The 23377-nt window shown below is 42.1% G+C and overlaps 1 protein-coding gene across 3 annotated transcripts in view; it reads right to left on the reverse strand.

The window, feature by feature from the left end:
- Window positions 1-1356: 1356 nt before the first annotated feature.
- Window positions 1357-23377, reverse strand: part of CCDC15 (coiled-coil domain containing 15) — a 579868-nt gene continuing 557847 nt past the window's right edge. For all 3 annotated transcript variants that reach the window (XM_069614562.1, XM_069614561.1, XM_069614563.1), the window contains one exon: window positions 1357-2830. In XM_069614562.1, the coding sequence (XP_069470663.1) occupies window positions 2650-2830 (181 nt within the window). In that variant the 3' untranslated portion in view covers window positions 1357-2649. The remainder of the gene's footprint in view (window positions 2831-23377) is intronic.

Below are 23377 nucleotides of genomic sequence, written 5' to 3' on the forward strand. Positions count from 1 at the left end.
ACAAGATGGAGACAATTTCTCCAACACAAGCTTACACGCTACCAACCGATCAGAAACCTTAGAACGAGGTCCGCGCTCCTCCTTGTAATCCCCCCTTTTACACTAGAGTTGGAGGATCCTCTTTTTCAGCCCAAGCTCCCACCCTCTGAAGGTCCCTTCCCGACATCCGCCGCAAATAGGTTCACCTCTCCTTCAGGAAGAATCTCAAAACCCAACTCTTCCCTCCAGCAACCTGATTAACCTTCCCCACTTCATGCTTACCTTCTTTACACAAAGACCATCAAACTGTTTGTGCCTGCCCAGTATATGATCGAACACAGGGTAAAGTATAATCTCAAAGCAGACCGCATGAACCCAATCCACAGGCACTTCTAAGCAAAATGCCAACTGATGATCAAGGTATGCAGTTAGGCACCACTTCGGTGGAAACTAGCCAAAGGTACAGCCGCCCACTTGCATGCATTCGCTTTCATATACCAAACTAAAACACTATGCACAATATCTCTGCCATCAGAACGTAGCTAAGTCCCATGACAAACTTCGGTCTAGCTGGACACATAACAAGTCTCTTGCACTTGCGCACTCCCGGCACCCATCCACATGCCTGACCATCATGGGAAGCTTACTGGGGTTCGGCCACCCCACCCATTTGTTTTATTCGGCCAAATGCACACACACGTTCTAACCCTTCTGACAATTTCCCCATACTTAGGACTTCGGTCCCCACAGGGTGTTCTCTCCACAAGAGCATTGAGGACATTTGAATGGGATAAAGGCGCTTTATAAATGACAAACTACTACTTTACAGCTCACAATACCAAAATGTTTTATGGGAACACTAAGGAGGTAATCAAGATGCAATCCTTTCTGTAGGTCAGCTCAAACTATGGCATTGGGACCTCTCTCACAGCATCATTCTGGTAGTCTCATGCGGCAAAAGCTTTGATAAGGCAGGCTAACACTCAGCAGGCTCACACTCTCTACATCGCTAGCAAACAGCAATTCAGGTATTCGAAAAGACAGGAAAATCCCCAGTGGATCCGTTTGCTTCCCAAGACGCATACACATTATATTGATTGGATGGGAAAAGTGGTGTTGCCTCCTCAGCAGTTCTAAGCCTTCTCTCCTTTATGTAAATGCTGGGTATGTCATAAAAACTACACCCGCTTCATTATTTTTGCTTATGGAATGGGTACCTGGCAACAGGAAAGATTTTACAGAAACCAAATAAATAGCTCTCTGCCCACAGTGGCCACGATCTGACCACACAAAGGTTCCCTTAAGGTAGCATGGTTATGTAAATAACGAGAGCATAGAAATATTTCTCTTCTCAGACAAAAGGACAAGTGCCAAATATAGACTTAAAAAAAGTTTTTAAAAGTACAAAAGAAAAGACCTCTTTTTGTACAAATGCACACAGCCTTTCTTTTTTTGTAATTGTATACTCAATGGCTACATACATAATGTTTCAGCTTGCCCTTTGAATGTGCTAACCGGATACACATAGGACAGGAGGGAAGTAGACAGGTGGGAGGGTAGAGGAAGGGAGGGATCATGGCGAACAGGAGCCATCTTTCACACAAGCCTACTGTGCTCTATCAATTTTATGTACATGACATTAAATGCTTCCCAAATCAGTACATATTCAGAGAATGCCTTTTTTTTGCAAAGGCAACTTTGCCCTTTGCCAAGAGGGTCAACTTTCCCCTTTGCCAAGAGGGATATCATCACGTAAATCCCTTATTCGCATTGAGGCTTACTGTTACTCTTTGAAATCTTTTCTCGCTCCACAAAAAGAGCTCTGTAGATTCAATTAGCCACCTCCAATGAGTGGAGGGGGTGGGAACAGCCACAGTATACAAAGAAGGGGTCTTTCAAATAATATCATTTACCATCATATCCATACACAGGAGAACCACTTCTCACAGGAGGGTAACTTTCCTACATCTCTGGAACATATGCAGGCTAGTATGCCACTAGGTTCCTTCCAGAACAGGCAGTGCTCAGATAGCATTGCACTTCCACACCCTCTACGGGGAACAAATAGAGGCAATGTACAACCCTTTCTTGGATGTAGCTGGCATTAAAGCAGGAAAATGGATGCAAACAGAGGCAAAAGTCAGCAATAATTAGGCTATTGAGAGATACACAACTTTATATTTAAACTTCAAGAAGCAAATGTGCACCAATGTGCTGGATTTTCCATATTCGGGCACTTTGCCAAATGCTACAATTTGACATTATTTGCCTCTACATAGTCGTAGGATTTCTCCATAAACAAGATTCTTTAGTTCGAAGATATTTCTCATGCTGATCCTTGTTTCCAGCCATCCCTTCAAACTGTACCTGGAAGAGCGGAGGAGGAGGTCTGTTCATTGTTAACAGGCTGTCCAGTGGCATTGGAGGAACAGATTCCATTTTAATAAATGTCCAGTTGGTGGCAAGTCCAGAACAGTAATGGAGGCTTCATAATTTTTAAGCTGGGTGTTTTTTTTAATGTTGGGAAGCCAATGCTCCCGACACTCACTATCAATTTGTGCAACACTATTTACATACATACCATTACCTTCCGATTGATGCCAATTCGAATATTCCTTATGTAGCACACAACACAAAACCTCATTTCCTGGATTCCATAAAACGGCACAGTTACCGAACACGTTTGCTTTTCGGTTTCTTTTCATCTGTTACTTTCCATTGCTGATCTTCCAGAGTAAGCTCTCCTAACACTTCACATTCTCTCTCCCCAGAGTATGACTCTTCCAGGATAGTCAGATTATGGATTCTCTTCTCCTCTGCACGACTAAGAAGTTCCTTTCCTTTCTTGATCCTTAGGATACATTAAAAAAAAAATCAATGCAACTATTACAAAAGCAAAAACTTGTGTTATTACATTTGTTCACACAGTAGCAGCCCAATTGTTAATGGGAACCCTTTAAAGGACTACCTTCCCCAGTTGAAAGCAACCACCCGCTGCTATCGAGAGGCCTTTATCACATTACATGCCGAGAAGGAATATATGTGGACTGGTTTCTTCTTTATTGAACTCCATCATACTAAATGCTTTTGGCAGTGAGCACATGATCCCCCATACATCCTCCTTCTGGGGTGGCTCTTGTATGGAAGTGCAGTGTTCTCCTCAGTAGGACATTCTTTCACAAATCTGTGTTGTTAACAACTTAAACCTGTTGTCTACACTAATACATTTAGTGGCAACAGGTGTATCTAAGTCAGAGCTCTAATGTGACCTTGTTTACCTCAAACACAGCCAAAGAGAGTACATCATCTCAGTAGTTGATTGGGGAAGGTCGATCTGGCCTCCCCATGGTATATTCGGATGCTAGTAGGTTAGAAAGAGGTCAAGATTCTGCTAATGGTTAGAGAAACAACAAATATTACATGAATCTGTTAGGCAGAAACCTGTGCAGTTCCCTTAGGGACCACTGCAACAGATTTAAGACTACAGGTGTTTGGCAGTAAACCCACTTGGTAGCAGTCTGTACCACACAGATTCACTTGGTAGCTGTGGCTGAGCAGTCAGACTTCCCTCAAGAAGAGTTAGGCAGTATATAGAGTATACACAATAGGTACAGAGATACAGTAGCACAAGCAAACAGTGACCAGAGCTTTGGTGTAAAAGTATATAATTATTTAAAGACACACTTGTAAATTACACTAGCATAAAGAGAAAAGTAAATTCAGCACACAGTCACTATTATATATATACAACCCTAATTACTTATTAGACAAGTCTTAGTGAGAAACACCACTTATTTTCAGACAGAGGTGAGCGCTTAACATAAGATGGCACTCTAATAAATTATTAAAAAGGGGAGGGAGAAAGGCAGAGTTATGGAAGCACACACATTTCAATACTTTTAAAAGAACCACAGTAAGGCAGGATAGGCAGAGTTCTACTGGAGAGCAAGGAAGTCAATTGCAAGGCCCAGCTCTTGGAGAGAGCAAGCAGAAGGGGTCCAGGTTCATACAGTGGAGTTATGCCCAAAGAGTCTTGTAGATAGTTTGCACACAAAGGATGAAATTAAAGTCAGGAAAGGTTAGCTAGGTTGTCCCAGGCCAGCCCAGGTTAGAAAGTCGAGGCTTTACTGTCACCCCGAACGATCTGTCGCAAGGGAAACCAGGCGGGACACAGTACCTTAAGTGTGAAGGAAGCTCCAGCGGGGGCAGTTGTTCCTGGCAGCGGGTGCAAGTCGTTTCATCCAGAGGAAGAGGAGTTCTCGACGTGGAGGAAAGATGAAGGTCGTTGCACTGCCAGGGAAGAAACCAGCCGCAGAGTTTTCGGTTAAAAGGTACTACCCTTCTCTTCGCGGTAGTGGTAAGTCGTGGTATTCCGGTTGCCAGGGTGATTGGGACGGGCAAGGTGGCCACAAGATGCTCCAGGAAGGTGAAAAGAAGGCAAAACTGGTTATCCCCACCAGTCAAAGGAAGAAGACTCTCCGGACTGGAGATCTCCTCTGTCGTCGGGAAAGGTGTTGAGACGGTTCAGCAGGGCTCCACCGGTTGTGTCGTTGTTGCAGGTCGGCTCAGCTTCTCCCTCCTTGGATTCTTAGGTCCTGTAGCGACTTCTGAAGTTCCAGTCCCCAAAGCCCTGCTTTTATGCAGCAAACCCCCATTCATTCAGCCTAGCTGTCAATCAAACATGCTAAGTGGTGAGCCGGCCGGCTCACCACTTGGGCCAATCACACAAGAGTGCGACTTGAGTTGCCAAGGCAACTCAGTCCAGGGTGCCTAAACCCCCTCCCACAACCTCTGTGGTACCCAGAGAGAGTGGCACCACTTTTGGAGGCTTCTTTGGAGAAGCCCGCCAAAAAGTGGAACAAAGGGCTCGACTTGGGTTGGAGTCACAGAAGAGAACACAAACGCCATTTTAGAATCGAGTTCTGGCAAAAAATACCAACCGGTGAATTAATATTAAATAAACTGGCAGTATGTTCGAGGCTATAGGAAGTAAATAATTAAAGTTGGTAGCCTCGAACAATGGGAAAATCCCATAGAGATATATTCGCGGTCGAATATAAAAAGTAGTATCCACTGCCACCAGCCAAAACGCGATAAGGGGGGACGGAGATGTGCCCCCTCGAACAACAGACCCCGGGGAAATCGAATTGCCCCGACCAGTACGTCCACAATATGATGGTTTGTACTGGTTTCTGTTCATAATTTGGGACTAGTAAAGCCAATGGTGACTTTACATGCCCTGGGAGACAGTAGTCAGTCCCAGGGTATGGAGTCTTTGTTGGGGGGTCGCTACGACACCCCTGGGTTACGGCACGGAGGGTGCTGAGTAACCCACATAAAAACACATGAGACCCTATGGAGTAAAAGACCCCATAGCCCATAAAACACATGGAAAGATCAAGGAACACCTCAAATCATGTCTAAGAGTGGGAGTAAAAGAGTATCACTCTTAGCAGGAGAAAAAATAAACCGCAGAAAATCCAGCAAAGCCGCTGGGGGACTCACTAGGTTTGGGAAATTAGCCTTTACAGAGAATTCTTCCTAACATCTTGTATGAAAAGGTACAAGTTACTCTCCACAGACACTTGTACTGGTAGTCCTTCGCATTGTCCCTAGGTTTATAGTGATAGTTTTGAATCAAATGTTTTCGAAAAAACAAAAGTTTCGAAACAAAAGTTGTGACATGCTATATTTAACATGCAAAGTGCATTTTTTTCGAAACCAATCCGTCGACAACAGTCATGGATTGGTTTCAATTGAAATGCACTTTTACATGTTAAAAGTAGCATTTCAATGCTTTTTTTCTGTTACTTGAAACTTTAGATGGAGCTGTCCAGGGCTGTAATTTCAGCACTGGACAGCTCCATCTAACGTTTCAAGGTTTTAGTGTATATTGGGGGGGTGGGGTGGGGGTTGCCCCCCCAAACCCCACACCACCCTCACACCCCCATCCCAAGCCCCAATCCTAACCCTAACCCTAACCCATATCGACGGCACTGACAATTTCTTTGAAAAAAATGTGAATCGAAAGAATGGCATTTCGAAGAAAAGAAATTGAAAGTTTGCCTTTCGAAACTTTTGTATTCGAAAAAATGACTGACACCTTGTCCCTACACATCCATGGAAAGGCCATTCCACAGGCTGCTGCACCAAAGAATGTCGTGCAAAGCATAGCAAGATAAGTGCGGTGTGCAGGTGTGACATAGCCATTTCTTGAATCTTCCACAACCTAGAACTCCACCAACTTCCATTACACACTCCCACCGTCTCTATGAATACCTCCATACAAAGACAATGGGGGAAATCGAGGTTGGGTTGGCGGTTGGAAGGGTGGCTAAGGACAAACTGTAAGGAAATCACTGCATGAGTATCTTTCACATCTTGTTCACATAATCTAGCATGTGGGGACAGATGTAACAAACCCAGTATTCAATAGGGTGGATGATGGTAGCAATACCATATTTAGTAAAAATAAAAAATAAAAAGAAAAAAGAAAAAATGACATGCAAGCTTTTACAGCGTTTTTCAGAACATACTGTGCAGAGGTTTTTTGAGAGCCCAACCTAAATGTACAACCAGTCTACACCATAGCCTTTGAACAAACGTTCAATGGTAATGTAGCCGAGCAATTAAGCTTAGACTCAGAACGGGGTAGGCTTCGTATAAAGTACCGTTAACAAGAGCAAAGTCTGTTAAGGGACAGAGCACAAATATATTTGTTAAATACAAGCAAACAACGTGCAACAATACAGGTAAGTAAAATCACTACTTACATTATGTACTTTCATCGCTTACGAACACCCAAATGAGTAACCTAGTACTTTATAATTCAACACAGTTATAGCCATATGAGCGATAGTGTTCTGGGGGTTTTAAGAGTAGGTTTCACAAGCCTAACAACGGCTAGAGTACCTTCACACACAAGAACGGTACACCAGAAGTCCATGCCTACCCTTTTTCAAATTTCAGTCTGTTACAGGCATGTGATCTTAGTAAGCAGGTTATTGTAAAATGTCATGCATGAGTTGGCAGTAGGAATTGAGAGGGAGTTTAGACAAGCCACCGTCTCTGTTTGGAAGTGTATGTCTCTTGGCGGTCCTCGCATGCGCCAGCAGCTGCGGATCCAGGACGCTACATTGTTGAGCCCAATGCAACCCAATGAGGCAACTGCTCCCCGCCCACCACCTATAGAACTACGATCTGTCCCGATCAGTGACATTGATATACCAAATAATACATCGTTTTAGTTTGGCACCCTTATTGACACTTGAATTAAAGGAGTGGGAGGACAGGAAAAGAAACTCCCTCATGGGCTGAGCGGGAGGAAGGCATCGGGGAACCTTGAAGGACAATACAACCGCTAGTGCCTACTTCTCAACGTCTGGCATGGATGGTGGTGCGGGCAGCTGTGATACTGGGCATCCCATGATCGTCACTACTGGCGACTGCGAGCCTCAAACGAATGTTGAGGATATGCAGGCTGGTATGCAGACTGGATTGGACCTAAGCGAAAATCCAGATTCATTGAATGAATGTTTCACGATGGATCGCATACTTGCTGTGCCGAGCTCCCTGCTTGGTATAGTGATCTCTGGTGATACTTTGCACTCCAGTCAAACGCTGGCCGACCCGCCTCTAAAGGCAGAGGACCTGGAGCGGCAGCACTCCCTAATGGCGGCTAGCTTATCAAGTGCTATATTGCCGAGATAAACACGCAAAAGCCAAGCCAGAAGAAAGTAAACAGTCAGGACTAATGATCACGCTAGTGGGAATAGTCCTAGGTTAAAGAGGAGAACCTATTATGCAAAAACTGAAGGGAGAGCCCGCACCCAAGAAATGCTTGCAGAACTACTGACGCTGAGACATTGACTGAGGTACCGAAAGGCTTGGATGCACGAGCGGGATTGTTAGGCAGAATCACATGCAGTACCCTTTGGGACCACTACATGCAATTAGGACTACAAGTGTAAGCACAATTTCACCCTTGGTACAAGCCTGTACTGTCAGTCTAGAAAAATGGATACCTCTACTTTGTGACCGCAAACGTATTTTGGTGGCCGTGGGCCAACCGTCTCATGCACGATATGACAGAATATAGGTTTTCGAGTTTGCCAATGAACGGCCATTTTGATGTAACAAGAATTGCCATTTTGATTTCTAACCATTGCTCATTGCTTTCTGTTCCTATTGCTTTGCAGTATATTTTCCGCCTACACTGCTCGACTGTAAAGCATTGTTGTCTGTACGTAAAAAGGACAAGACCGCAGGGCCGTGAGGATAACAAGAGTTCGTTGAAACACAAACGTAGGCAGCGCCAGGAAGAATGCCCGGCTCCCTCCCGAATGTAGCCTTGAAGCAGAGCTGCAGGGCATTTAATCATTTTGCAGCTGCCAGCCAGTCTCGTTATATGGTAGAATATGTTAGAATAATATAGCTAAAGGGTTGAATTATGCTTTTCTTATGGCCCCCCTTTGCTGAGCCCGCTAGAGCGTGTCAGCTCCCAGGACACGAATAGCACCTAATAGATAGCAAGGTGCACTCACAAATTGCAAACTGTTACTAGAATAGAAGTTTGAAGGTGTCAGTTGTCGGAGATGTCTATCATCACACCAAGTTCAAAGAAACCCAATAAAGGGGGGGGTGTTAAACATGTCATAGCTGATTGTTTGATATGCATTTTGTATATATGTAACTGATGTACGTAATTCACTCTCTTGCGTCCCTCGAGGTCTAGAGATACACGTCGCGGGGCGTGAGACCGATTTGGCCAACTGAGACTTTTGCTTTGCAATAAACCCTAGCTTTGGGAATACAACCTTGTGTCTGGCGTATCTATCGTGTGTGGTGACTCGCCTTGTTTCCATAGACGTTAGGGACCCCCAGGGGCCCCTTTCAGTACTACACAGTAAAGTGGTAGCAATGGCTGAGCAGCCAGACTTCTCTCAAGAGTTTAAGTGAGCAGTAGAACAGGTTACACAAAGTACCAACACATAGTGATTCAAATACACACTAAGGTCTCTTGGTAAAAGAATATACATTTATTTACACATTTAGTATTTATACAATAGCACAAGCAGCTCAATATCACACACTAATAAACCACAAAAATCCAACCGGTAATAATTGAACAAGTTTAGCTCCAAAAATGAAGTGGGAGCAAAAATGGCACTTCAAATACTTATAAAAGGGATAAAAAGACTAGGTTGTAAGAATAGACAGCCCAAATACATTCATAGGCAGGGCAAAGGGTTTCAGTTAAATACAACCAGCAATTCTTCTCATAGGCCTGGGCCAATGTCAATGGTTCAGAGTCTGTATAGGATAGCACAGTTCTGGTAGATAACGGTAAAGTCTTTGTCACAGAGTTTAGAAGAATTTAGCTAGGCAAAAAGTTTGACAAATGTTTAGGGAAGGACATGCGAAGTTGAGGAAAGTTTCACGCACTTTCGCAATGGCCGAAAATATTTCCGGACCACGTTTGCACAGTAGCTTATAATTGAAGAAGAGCTGTAGCTGAGGCAGTTGTTCCTGGCAGTTCCGAGCAGGTCTCGCAGTTCCTGAGCTTCAGTCGTGGGGACAAGAAAGAGGACGTCGGGAGGTTCCTGCACTGCCCAGGGATGAGGCCAAAAGCCTTAGCAAGACGTCGCTTTAAGGTTTATGAGTTGGCTGTTCCCACCAAACTCAAGGGAAGAAGTTAACCTTGAAGGGCTTCTCTGTCGATTGGAGTATCAGGCAATTCGGACCTGCAGCCGGGCTTCACCGGTCGTCCAGGAGTTGCAGCAGTCCTCTTCCTTCAGCTCATCTTTGGTTCTTTCGTTTCAGTGGTCGACTCTGCTTGCCAAGTCCCAGAGACCTGCTTTTAAACAGTTTTCCCCCATTCATTCAGCCTGGTTGTCACTCACCCAGCAGGGTGGCTGTCCTTGCCGGATAAGCAGCCAGCCAATCACACCAGAGTGCATTCGGGTCTCGTAGGAGACTAAGCAGAGGGAGTTTCGGGCACCTCCCTCACATCCTGTCCACTCCAGACACTCTGGCACCAGAGGAAGGCTTTAGCACTGAAGTCCGCCAAAGGGCACGAACAAAGGGACCAAACATGGTTTGGCGCACAGAGACAAACACACAAAGGACTTATCCTAAAAGAAATGGCTGACCCGATTTTTAGCTACCGTTGTTAGAAGTCACGAAAAATCACGGTAGTTGATCTAAACCACTGCCACCAGCCATTTAAAGTAGGAAAAGGTAGAATTTTACTGTTATATGAGTGTTTTGACTCAGGGGAAGCTAGGCAACCCCTCCAGCACTCTATAGGAAGATAGTGTGTGGTGGGTCAGTAAATTTAAAAAGACTAGTAAAGCCAAATTAACTTTACATGCTCTGGGAGACGGTAGTCAGTCCCAGAGAAGGTATTTAAACCTTGAGGAGTCTGAAAGACACCCCTGTGCCACTGTACTGAAGGTGCTGTGTGACACACAGAAAAAGATGATGTCACTGGAGTTGTTTAAATACTCCATAACCAAAGAACACAAAAGTAAAATACACACAAAATACATGAAGAGTAGGAAAAAAGGCTCACACTCTTCCCAGGTAAAAAAAATAAAATCCTCGAAATCCAGCAAAGTTGCTAGGGGGTCTCAAAAGGTAAGGGAAATTAGCACATTTTGAGAATTCTCTCTAGCAGGGATCAGACTTGCGAAACCGGGTCTGCCTTGCAAGCCCCTTCATTAGGATGGAGGAATGTACTGTCAGGTCCCAGGTTAGGTAGGGGTACTTTGTAAATGAAATTAGATTATAGATTTAATTAATTTATTGTTTTAATCTGATTTTGGGTTGTTGATCTTAACTTCTGTTCATCAGAGTGCTAACTCCCCAAACCAACATGGTGGCAGTAGTGCCAGTTCCTGATTGGAAGTTTCATGAACCTCTGACCTTCCATACAATTCTAAACTGCCTTTCATTGTTCACCTTCAAGAAGGAAGGTCCTGTTTTGATTAAGTTCCTGCGTCAAGGCCTTTTGATGAGATTCTGGTGAAGTTTACAAAGATAAATATTGTTTCCTGAGAAGCTGGTCAACGTGGGACAAGCTCAGCTGATAATTTGGTGGGAGCGTCGCTTTTTCTCAAGCTGGAGAAAAGTTGCTTTATTTTTATCACTTTATTCATGTTAGGTATTTATTTAGTTTAGGTATTTAGATTCGTTTCATTTTACTTCAAAAATCTGCTTGACTTTTATGACTCTGTGTAATTGACACGGTTTTGAATTTCTGACATTGTACTGAAGGAAGAAGCGTTTGGAATTTTAACTGCGCAGTTTTCTTAGATCAGTGCTTCAGAGCCTTCATTTTTGTTTCACGCATGCGCAAAGGAGAAGTGTCCTTGTTTTACTGCTGTGTCACGTATCTGATCTGATTTCAAGTCTGTCAGTTTCAGTACGGTTGCGTGAATGAAGATTGCTTAAGGAAAATACCTGAGCCTAAGTCTTTGATGTTGTTTAACTTGAATTCATAAGGCTTTTAATTACGCTTGCGCGCCATTATATAAGGTGGCTTCTAAAAATATTCACTGTGCGCATGTGGAAAGTAAAGACACATTGATTTCATGAGCATAGCACATTTTTCTGAAGGATAAGGCAGCGCCTGAACTTGTCTATTGTGCGCATGTCAAAGGCAAAAGCAGTTGTTTTCGTTAGCATTGCGCATGTGCTCAAAAGGTAAACAGCATCTGAACTCATTTACAGTGCTTAAGTCAAAAGCAAAGCTTCGGATTCCATTAGCATTGCGCATGTGCTTCAAAGGTTGAACAGGATCTGAATTCATTCTTATTGTTCTTGTTTAAAGTTTTAAAATACCATCTGAACTCTTAATTGCGCATTTGTTACTAAAGTAAAAGGAACATCTGAACAGGAATACAATGTGCTTGAGAAAGGATGAAATGCAATTGAATGAATGAACACTCGAAAGTGATTTCCTCTTTAATTTAAGAAGATTGCACATTCTTGAACTCATTATTTTGAGCATTTTTGGTTGAGGAACAAAATGCATTCTTAAATTCACATTGCCCTTCTGAAATTGAACATTGACTGTGCAAGATAAATTCTCAATGGGTCTTTGTGAAAAAGAAGTTAATTAATCTCCAAGGTTATTTCGGAGATTGGACAGGTATGGGTTTAGATATTAAATTATTTGATATTTAGAGATTGAGTTAATTTAATGCATGTCTTCATTATTTAATAAACATTAATGTCTCCTTCTACAGATTGCAGCCCACCAGAAGTAGGCGTCTGTCGTTTGTTATTTTCTCCACTTCCCCTTTTCCCTTGGGAGTGTTAGTTCTTCAACTGGGTTTAAGACAGTTGTTGATCAAACGTTCTTGAGAGATCTGTGGGGCTCAGCATCTCCTGCAGACGCAGACGCCAGGACCGGACAGATGAAAGGCCAAAAAATAGTCTGCCTGGTTTGTTGAGTCTCACAGATTTCATCATGGAACAGTTGGGAGAAGTAATCCAAGAACTGAGAGAAGAATTAAGAGTTTCTCATTTAGAGAATTCAAAATTACATAAAAAGGTGGAGGAGTTGGGAGTTAAGATGACTCGGATTCAAGAATCCATTGGGGAATCTAGAACCCAGAGAGTAGGGTATTCTGGGGAAGGATTGTCTTCGGAGTTGGGAGCCACAGGGAACAGTGAACAACAACCCCCAGTTCTGGAAAGAGCAGACGGGAGAGATGAAGATAGAGTAGGAAGACACATTTTGAGTCAGACATCAGTTCCTTTAGCGTCCCCAGAACGTTTTAGTGGAGATGTTAAAACATTTTCAACTTTTGTTACACAGTGTGAGTTACATTTCTTGTGTCGTCCTGAGAGTTTTAGAACTGACATGGCTAAAGTTGCATTTATGTTATCTTATTTAACTGGGGATGCATCATCTTGGGCAGTTCTTTTGGTTGCTCAAGAGAATCCAATTTTGAAAGATGTTGTTCTATTTAAAGAAGAGTTTCGAAAGATGTTTGGAAGAAGAATGATTTCACAAGAGTTAGATGGGGAACTGTTAGATTTAAAACAAGGAAATAAGGACTTAGTGAGTTATGTAACAGCTTTTAGAGCTCTAGTTTTGGAAACAGGGTGGCCAGAGGACAAGAGATCGTCCTTATTTTACAGAGGTTTAAGGGACGAATTTAAAGACGCTTTATCAACCATGGTTGATCGTCCCACTTCTTGTGATGCCTTAATTGACTTAGTTATGCGAATAGATTTTCGATTGGGAGAAAGAAGAAATGAACGTAGAAAGGGTTTTGGAGAGGTCAAGGTGGGTCAGCGTTTTGAAAAACCTAGAATGGAAGAAAGGAGTAAAGTCAGTGAACAGTCAGGCAAAATAAGAGGACCATTATCTAAAGAGGAGAAAGATAGGAGAAGAGCTAATCACTTGTGTTTATATTGTGGGCGTAGTGGTCATTTTCTAGGGAATTGTCCTTACACTCCCAAAAGAGGGCAGTCCAATGTTTCTCGATCTCAACAGGTGGCGAATACCCTTCAAGCGGCTGTACCTCATGTAACAATTAACGTATCCTTATTCTTGGATGATGTTTTAAAAGGATCAGGACCAGCCATGATTGATTCAGGGGCAACTGGTAATTTTATGGATTGGGGATTGGCTCGGTCTATGAAAATTCCATTAGTTGAAAAAATAGCAGTAGAGCAAGTAAGAGCAGTAGATGGTTCTCAGTTAACCTCGGGACCCATCACTCATGAAACTGTTCCTTTGTTTATGACACTGGTTAAAGATCACTCTGAGTATATTGTCTTTGAACTTATTGATGCTCCTCAGCTACAAATCATTTTGGGAATGCCTTGGTTGACTAATCATAATCCCACAATTGACTGGGGAAGAAGAATATTAGATTTTCGATCAGAAATTTGTAAGGAACATTGTTTCAATTGTAAGTATGAGATCAGAGATGAGAGTATTGAAAGTGGAAGAGTGGTGGCTTTAGCTCAAAATGGATTTGAAGAACATTCTATTGGAGCTGTGATGGGTTTTTTGCCTGAGTGTTATAAAGAGTTTACTTGTGTGTTTGATGAGGTTGAAGCAGGGGAGTTACCGCCACATCGATCATATGATTGCAAAATTGATTTAGAGGATGGAGCAATCTTACCTAGTAGTAGGGTGTATGCCTTGACCGAGAAGGAAAATGATTACTTGAAGGAATACATTGAGGAAAATCTCAATAAAGGGTTTATTAGACACTCACAATCTCCTGCAGCTTCACCATTGTTTTTTGTACCCAAGAAGGAAGGGAAGCTCAGAGCTTGCATTGATTATAGATCTTTGAATAAAGTCACTGTTAAGAATCGCTATCCTTTGCCATTGATTCCAGAAATGTTAAACCAAATTCAAGGAGCAACCATTTTTACTAAATTGGATTTGAGAGGAGCTTACCATTTGGTTAGGGTTAGGGAGGGAGACGAGTGGAAGACTGCTTTCAAAACACGTTTTGGTTTGTTTGAATACCTTGTGATGCCATTCGGATTATGTAATGCTCCAGCGGCTTTTCAATTCTTTATTAATGATGTTTTGAAAGAATTTCTAGATCTTTTTGTCGTAGTTTATATTGATGACATTTTGATTTTTTCACATAATTTGGAGCAACATTATCAACATGTAAGACAAGTTTTGAAGAAGTTACACGATCATCATCTTTTTGCTAGTCTTGATAAGAGTCAATTTCATACTGAAGTGGTGGAGTTTCTGGGTTTCGTGATTTCTCCTCAAGGGTTGGAAATGGATCAAAAAAAAGTCAGAGCAGTGAAAGATTGGCCGACTCCCACTAAGATCAAGGAAGTGCAAAGTTTTTTAGGTTTTGCTAATTTTTATAGGAGATTTATCAAAGATTTTTCATCCATTATTCCTCCTATCACTAGACTTTTAAAAAAAGGTGTACCTTTTCTTTGGAATCAAGAAACGGAAGAAGCTTTTAACACCTTGAAGAATAGATTTATTTCTGGTCCTATTCTTTTACACCCAGATCCAACACAACCATTCTTTGTAGAAGCAGACGCTTCTAATTTTGCAGTTGGAGCTATTTTATCTCAAAGGCATAAAGAAACTGGTCAGCTTCATCCAATAGCATTCTTCTCAAAGAAATTTTCTGCCGCAGAAAGTAACTATTCAATAATGGATAAGGAATTACTTGCAATAAAAGCTGCATTTCAAGAATGGCGACATTTTTTGATGGGTGCCAGAAATCCTGTCACGGTGCTTACTGATCACCGAAATTTACTTTTTCTTAAGTCAGCTAAGACTCTTACTCCCAGACAGTTACGTTGGTCATTATTTTTTGCGGATTTTGACTTTGTAGTGACATACAGACCTGGGAAATTAAATGGTAAAGCGGATGCTTTATCCAGACAATTTCCTGGTTGTGAAAAAGAATTGGAGTTAAGACCTGAACCTGTAATTCCTGAAGAACATTTTGTTTCAGCTAACTCTTCTAAAAAAGAAGATTTGCAGGAGTTAATTAAAATAAATCTGAATATTCAGAAGATGAAAGAATGGGCACAGTTGGATGTTAAAAGAACTATTAAAAATGGTTTACCTTATTTTGAGGATAAGTTGTATCTCCCGAGTGAGGACCTTAGAGAGAAAATTTTACAAGATTGTCATGATTCAGTTTTAGCTGGACATCCGGGTTTTCATAAGACTTTGGATTTAGTTCTACGGCATTTCTGGTGGGAAAGTATTAAGAAAGATGTCTTAAATTATGTAAAGACTTGTGAAGTCTGTGCTAAGTCAAAACATGAGACTGGAAAACCTGCTGGACTTCTTGAACCCTTGCCTATTCCTCCTCGGCCTTGGCATACAATTGGTTTAGATTTTATTGTAGATTTACCTAACGATAGAGGATTCTCCACAATTCTGGTAGTGGTAGATTGTTTCTCTAAAGAGAGTCATTTTATTCCCATGAAAGGAGGAGTTACAGCTTCAAGTCTAGCTAAAAAATTCATTCAAGAAATTGTACGATTGCATGGAGTTCCCAGTCAAGTTATTTCAGATAGGGGGTCTCAATTTGTGTCGAGATTTTGGAAGGAATTTTGTAGGAGATTGGGTTTGAAGATAAAATTAACATCAGGATATCACCCAGAGGCTAATGGTCAAGTAGAAAGAATCAATCAGGAATTAGAAAAATATTTAAGATGTTTTGTCGAAGGAGAGTTTGAGTGGGTGGATTTGTTGTGGACAGCGGAATTTGCATATAATAATTCTACTAAAACCTCTACTTCCATGTCACCTTTTTTTTGTGGAAGAGGTTATAATCCTCGGTTTCTATGTGAGAATGATGGAGTAAATGAGACATGTCCAGCTGTGAAAGATATAACTGAAATAATTCAGAAAGGTTGGGCTAAAGCAAAGGAAATGTTACAAAAAAGTAAGTCTGAGTATAAAAGATTTGCAGATTTTAAAAGAAAGAAAAGTCCAAGTTATGCTAAAGGTGATTTAGTCTGGTTATCAGCAAAAAATATTAAATTGAAAGGAAAAAATAAATTTTGTCCTAAGTTTTTGGGTCCTTTTGAGATTGAGGAAGTGATAGGACCAGTATCAGTCAAACTTAAATTGACTACTAATTTGAAAATTCATCCAGTATTTCATGTAAGTTTATTAAAACCAGTGTCAAAAGGAATCAGAATGAGACCAGTTCCTAAACCAATTGTTTTGGAAACTAATTCAGAAGAATTTGAGGTTAAAAGAATACTTGATTCTAGAAAAGTAAGGGGAAAGATTCAATATCTTATTGATTGGAAGGGGTTTGGTCCTGATGAAAGAAGTTGGGAGTCAGAATCTGATATTCATGCGGAAAGATTAGTATCTAAGTTTCACAGAAGAAATCCAAATAAACCTGGCCCTGAGGTCAGGGCTTAAGGAGGGGGTACTGTCAGGTCCCAGGTTAGGTAGGGGTACTTTGTAAATGAAATTAGATTATAGATTTAATTAATTTATTGTTTTAATCTGATTTTGGGTTGTTGATCTTAACTTCTGTTCATCAGAGTGCTAACTCCCCAAACCAACATGGTGGCAGTAGTGCCAGTTCCTGATTGGAAGTTTCATGAACCTCTGACCTTCCATACAATTCTAAACTGCCTTTCATTGTTCACCTTCAAGAAGGAAGGTCCTGTTTTGATTAAGTTCCTGCGTCAAGGCCTTTTGATGAGATTCTGGTGAAGTTTACAAAGATAAATATTGTTTCCTGAGAAGCTGGTCAACGTGGGACAAGCTCAGCTGATAATTTGGTGGGAGCGTCGCTTTTTCTCAAGCTGGAGAAAAGTTGCTTTATTTTTATCACTTTATTCATGTTAGGTATTTATTTAGTTTAGGTATTTAGATTCGTTTCATTTTACTTCAAAAATCTGCTTGACTTTTATGACTCTGTGTAATTGACACGGTTTTGAATTTCTGACATTGTACTGAAGGAAGAAGCGTTTGGAATTTTAACTGCGCAGTTTTCTTAGATCAGTGCTTCAGAGCCTTCATTTTTGTTTCACGCATGCGCAAAGGAGAAGTGTCCTTGTTTTACTGCTGTGTCACGTATCTGATCTGATTTCAAGTCTGTCAGTTTCAGTACGGTTGCGTGAATGAAGATTGCTTAAGGAAAATACCTGAGCCTAAGTCTTTGATGTTGTTTAACTTGAATTCATAAGGCTTTTAATTACGCTTGCGCGCCATTATATAAGGTGGCTTCTAAAAATATTCACTGTGCGCATGTGGAAAGTAAAGACACATTGATTTCATGAGCATAGCACATTTTTCTGAAGGATAAGGCAGCGCCTGAACTTGTCTATTGTGCGCATGTCAAAGGCAAAAGCAGTTGTTTTCGTTAGCATTGCGCATGTGCTCAAAAGGTAAACAGCATCTGAACTCATTTACAGTGCTTAAGTCAAAAGCAAAGCTTCGGATTCCATTAGCATTGCGCATGTGCTTCAAAGGTTGAACAGGATCTGAATTCATTCTTATTGTTCTTGTTTAAAGTTTTAAAATACCATCTGAACTCTTAATTGCGCATTTGTTACTAAAGTAAAAGGAACATCTGAACAGGAATACAATGTGCTTGAGAAAGGATGAAATGCAATTGAATGAATGAACACTCGAAAGTGATTTCCTCTTTAATTTAAGAAGATTGCACATTCTTGAACTCATTATTTTGAGCATTTTTGGTTGAGGAACAAAATGCATTCTTAAATTCACATTGCCCTTCTGAAATTGAACATTGACTGTGCAAGATAAATTCTCAATGGGTCTTTGTGAAAAAGAAGTTAATTAATCTCCAAGGTTATTTCGGAGATTGGACAGGTATGGGTTTAGATATTAAATTATTTGATATTTAGAGATTGAGTTAATTTAATGCATGTCTTCATTATTTAATAAACATTAATGTCTCCTTCTACAGATTGCAGCCCACCAGAAGTAGGCGTCTGTCGTTTGTTATTTTCTCCACTTCCCCTTTTCCCTTGGGAGTGTTAGTTCTTCAACTGGGTTTAAGACAGTTGTTGATCAAACGTTCTTGAGAGATCTGTGGGGCTCAGCATCTCCTGCAGACGCAGACGCCAGGACCGGACATGTTCACAACCTTCTCAAGGGTCCTCTTCTGTGCCTTCTGAAGAGCTGGAGAACAGATGGCGGACAGACCCGGACCAGTGGCCCATCTTTCTCCAGCTGCAACTTTGCAACCACAAAATAATATAATGATATTGATAGTTTATTTGTATCGCGCTCATACACAAGTGTTTCAGAGCGCGACAAGGAAGGGGAACAGTGACATTGAGAACATGCAAGTGCATGGGAGAGGAAGAAGGGGAAAGTGCATGGAGGGGCGGGCGGAGGCAAGAACATAAATAAATAAATAGGAGCAACAAAACAGTGGTAGTCCAGGGAGGTGGGAACTGTACGGTTACTGATTCAGGGCCCAGTGCAAGGGATAACCAGGAGGCAGTGCAGGTGGGTGGCAGGGTGAGCAGGTACCTGGCCCGAAAGTCAGAGGGTGACCAGGTGCACAATGCCAAGACAGAACAGATCAGGAGGGGAGAAGGCAGAAGCAAAGAGGAAGGTCTTGAGGTGCTTCCGGAACCAGAGATGGTTCGCCTCAAGTTTGAGTGTCGCAGGGAGGCTGTTCCAGAAGGAGGCCCCAGCCGATGACAGATCTACCCCGAGCTCATTTTAGAAAAACGACTAGCCCTGAGGGGTTAGAGGTGGAGGAGCACAGAGTTCTGGAAGGTATTTACGGGGGGAGAGATGAAGGTATATTGGCCCTAGGCCCCAGAAAGCCTTGTGGACAATGCAAAGGGTCTTGAAGTTAATCCTTGCAGCCACTGGGAGCCAATGGAGAGGTTTCAGGGCTGAAGAGATACAATCAGAGGGCTTGAGGCCAAGGACAAGTCTTGCAGTCATGATCCGGATAAGTTGCAAAGGGCTGAGAGTAGAAGCAGGTAGGTTAAGAAAGAGGCTGTTGCAATAGTCCAACCTAGAGAGAACCAGAGCTCGAAAGACTGCAAGCTTCTGGGGGAAGGAGAGGAAAGGTAGAATACCTCTGAGGAGGTGCAGTAGGAAGTTTGATTTTTTTTGTGACAGATGTGGGCAGAGAAGGAAAGCGTGGCGTCAAAGATGACCCCTCACAAGTGGGGGTAGGAGGAGGGCCAAGGGAGGCCAGCCAAAGAGTGACAGGAAAGGAGGGTAAGGGTGTGCCGATGAGGAGGATCTCAGTCTTGCTGGCATTCAGGCAGAGATCATTGGCGGCACACCAATCATGAATGGCAGCTAAGCAGCTCTAACCATCGCATTGGGCCCATTTTCGAAGTTATGCGAATCAGTCAACGATACGCTCAAAGACCAGTCAACTCTCATAGCTACGATTAATTCCAAGATGATATTTTTGGAAAGCTTCGTTGCCAACGTTCATAGTAGACTAGATAAAGAGGAGGAATCATCCACCCAGTGGCAAAATTGACTCTGCGACTTAGCGAGAAGAGAAGAACTGGATACAAATACCTTGATGGCCACTCTCTTGGAAGAAAGCAAGTGGATCAGGACCAAAAATAAGAACGTAAATTTGCCTAACTGGGCGTACCAGGAGAATCTAGTTCCTTCCTCACAAACTCAGCACAAACGATCTAAAGAGGGGGGGACACTCGAGTGCCACCATACCAAAGCTGCATGCATCGTTACTCACAATAGATGTGGAAATCGTAGATTTTTGGGCACCAGTGAAGCTAGATAAAGGCTGCAGAGAGGCGCCTGGTGAAACGAAAGGTGATTAAATTCACTCGGAAGATGGAGGCACTAATGAATGTAAGCCTCTGAAAAGAGAGGGTTCCAATGCCAATGCAGAAACCAGAGAAGCGCAAGAACCCCCTACTAAATTTCAAATTTTTGAAAAAAAGATGTGGCCTATTCCATCTTATTTGAAGCCTAGGGGAATTCAACAACAAAAAACATGAAACATTCAAATTGTACATAGATTCAAGTTCAACGGGTCAATGGCATGAATGAGGAACTTAAAGACACCCCCGCCACGGTCCCCGGACTATCATCAGAAGAGGGCGGGATCGATGTGGAGAGACTCTGCTGCAGAAGCTTATGGGACCTGAAGGGGCCCTTGCTCCCACTCCAAGGGAACAAGACTGACTATCAAGAGGTGTCCACGCCGGAGGAGATATGCCTAATTGACCTGTTGGAAGAAATTACTATCCATGTAGGGGAGGACCTAGAGGAACTGGGGTCGATGGAGTGTGAAGGTATGGAATAGAGCCAGAGCATACCCACAGCTGCACCTCCTTTTCCTATTCCACCAAGCAATCCTTTGGTGCACATCCAGACTTTTCAGACACGAAGTGAAAAGGCTGGCTCTGACTTGGAAAGCTAACTTAATAAGCTGGGACAAACTGAAGCTTAATGCTCAAAAGCATAAAGTACCAGCTACTACTCCAAATAACTTGCACTTGGAGAACTTTTCACATTGGAGAGATTGTACCACACCTATATGGCGATTTGATACTTCGAAGAAACGTTCTTAAACATTTGCACCACATTCTGAATCAGACGACGTCCGCGTGGTGCAGTTCGTGAATGAAAAACACCTAGACTGGGTAACTCTCCATAAACTCTGCCCTGGTGGAGTCAAATCTAATGGAAACAGATTTGGATTTGCAACCGACGGGGTTTGAGTTAACAGATCGAAAAGAGGTGAATAAAGGAAGTTCCAATTAAGATAACTCTCTATTCCAGCAGAGACCTACAACAGAGGTGATTAAACACCCACCCAAGCCCAATAAGCTCTGGGGAAAGGGGCCTACTATGGTGGCAAACAAAAAGTACTTGCCGATAACACAGAGGGTTGAATGCTCAAAAGACAACCATGTCAAGTACTAGAGGTCCATGACATAAGCCCACTACATTTGGCTAAACAAGATAGGTCATTGCTGGCATGCTTGCTGGCTGCTTCCAACTATAATTAAGGCCAGCCAGAGGTCAAAACCCCTGCATTAAGAATAGGATTTTAGAACTCAAGAGGGTTTGTTCATTTGTTTACCAATGAGGATCTTGCTCTGGGGACTTACGATATTCTATGTCTTAAAGAGACATGGTTGCGATCTAAGCCAATGTGTGATGGATTGGTCTAGCTCCTGAACCAAGCAGAAAAATGATTGACAGGAAGACCATATTCTGGTCCATTTACACTAATAAAAATTGGAAAGAGGATAAGTATTTAATCCTAACCTCTTTACCCAAATGTTGATTTTGGAGAGAAAGAAGATATATCGAGATGGAAAGCTACTGCTTGTGATAATCTATATTGGAATGTGGCCTTGTGTGCAGAAGATCTATTTACTGAATCTGTAATGGGGTCGATAGATGATATACCACCATTAAAGACCCACATATTGTTTATGGGGATCTAAACGTGAAATGTCTGGATGACCAGGGAAGGCTGCTGAGCAAGAACACACTCCACAAGAGAGCTGCATCAGGTCTCACAGAAGCCTCCGCTTGTGGCCTACATATGTTGAGATATCCCTGGAAAGTGGACCTGGTTGAGGGGCGAACAGAAAGCCTGTTTGGATTCAGCTGATCTATTTTAGGTGGTTTCAATGTCAACTAGTGACCACAATTTATTGGAAATAAGGTGTGAGGGGAACTATGATCCGGTAAAGCATACAACAGAGCCTATGATGCAGATCTCACAGGGGAGGAATAGATGGAGGATAAAGCTTGGCGAGGTGCCAACGATTACAGAAAAGTGTAATAAATACCTAGGTGATACTAATGGGAACAAGTGCATATAATACAATTAATGGTGTAGATAACAGCAAATAGGTTTGACGACGATTCTGCAGTTTTTCCAAGTGCACTGAGGCACCACCATATAAGGAGGGGAGACAAGGGAAAAACAGGAAAGCCTGTGCCCTAAACATGAGAAAGTTACATCTAGAAGTGTACCCAATAGCCAATGTGTTTATTTAGAAGTCGTGCCCAATAGCCTCCCTGAGAAAGTTGCATTTAAAGTTGTGCCCAATAGCCTCTCTGAGAAAGTTGCATTTAGAAGTGTACCCAATAGCCTCTCTGAGAAAGTTGCACTTAGAAGTTGTGCCCAATAGCCTCTGAGAAAGTTGCTTTTAAAGTTGTGCCCAATAGCCTCTCTGAGAAAGTTGCATTTAGAAGTTTACCCAATAGCCTCTCTAAAAAGTTGCATTTAGAAGTTGCGCCCAATAGCCCCTCTAAAAAGTTGGATTTAGAAGTTGTGCCCAATAGCCTCTCTGAGAAAGCTGCATTTAGAAGTGTACCCAATAGCCGATGTGTGTATTTAGAAGTTGTGCCCAATAGCCTCTTGGAAGAAAGCTGCATTTATATGTACATTTAGAAGTGTCCCGATAGCGTCTCTGAGAAAAGTTGCATTTAAAAGTTGTGCCCAATAGCCTCTCTGAGAATAGCTGCATTTAGAAGTGCGCCAAAATAGCCTCTCTGAGAAATACTGAATTCAGAATGGTACCCAATATCCTAATAGTCTAATATCATCTGTATAATGTAGAATCTAGAACAGTGCCTAACAGTCTAAAATCCCTTTTATACAAAACTGAATCTAGAATATACCACCTCCTGTGTACACTCAAACCTACAAGTGTGCCTAATAGTACCTAATACCCTAGAAGTGTATTAATTCCCTAATATCATCTCTATGCACAGTTGAAGCTAGAAGTGCACCTAATAGTCTAATATCATCTCTGTGCAAATTGAACCTGGAAGTGTGCCAAATAGCGGGCCTCTGCTGAATTTAGAACTAAAATTAGTTGCTACATTCAACTTCTCCTTAAATAGCTTACCTATCGTCCAGCTACCTGAGAATGCCAGCTTTCTAGAAGAAAG

This window comes from Ambystoma mexicanum, chromosome 9 (assembly GCF_040938575.1).
Source record: "Ambystoma mexicanum isolate Mex_15411 chromosome 9, UKY_AmexF1_1, whole genome shotgun sequence".
In the NCBI taxonomy this organism is placed as follows: domain Eukaryota; kingdom Metazoa; phylum Chordata; class Amphibia; order Caudata; family Ambystomatidae; genus Ambystoma; species Ambystoma mexicanum.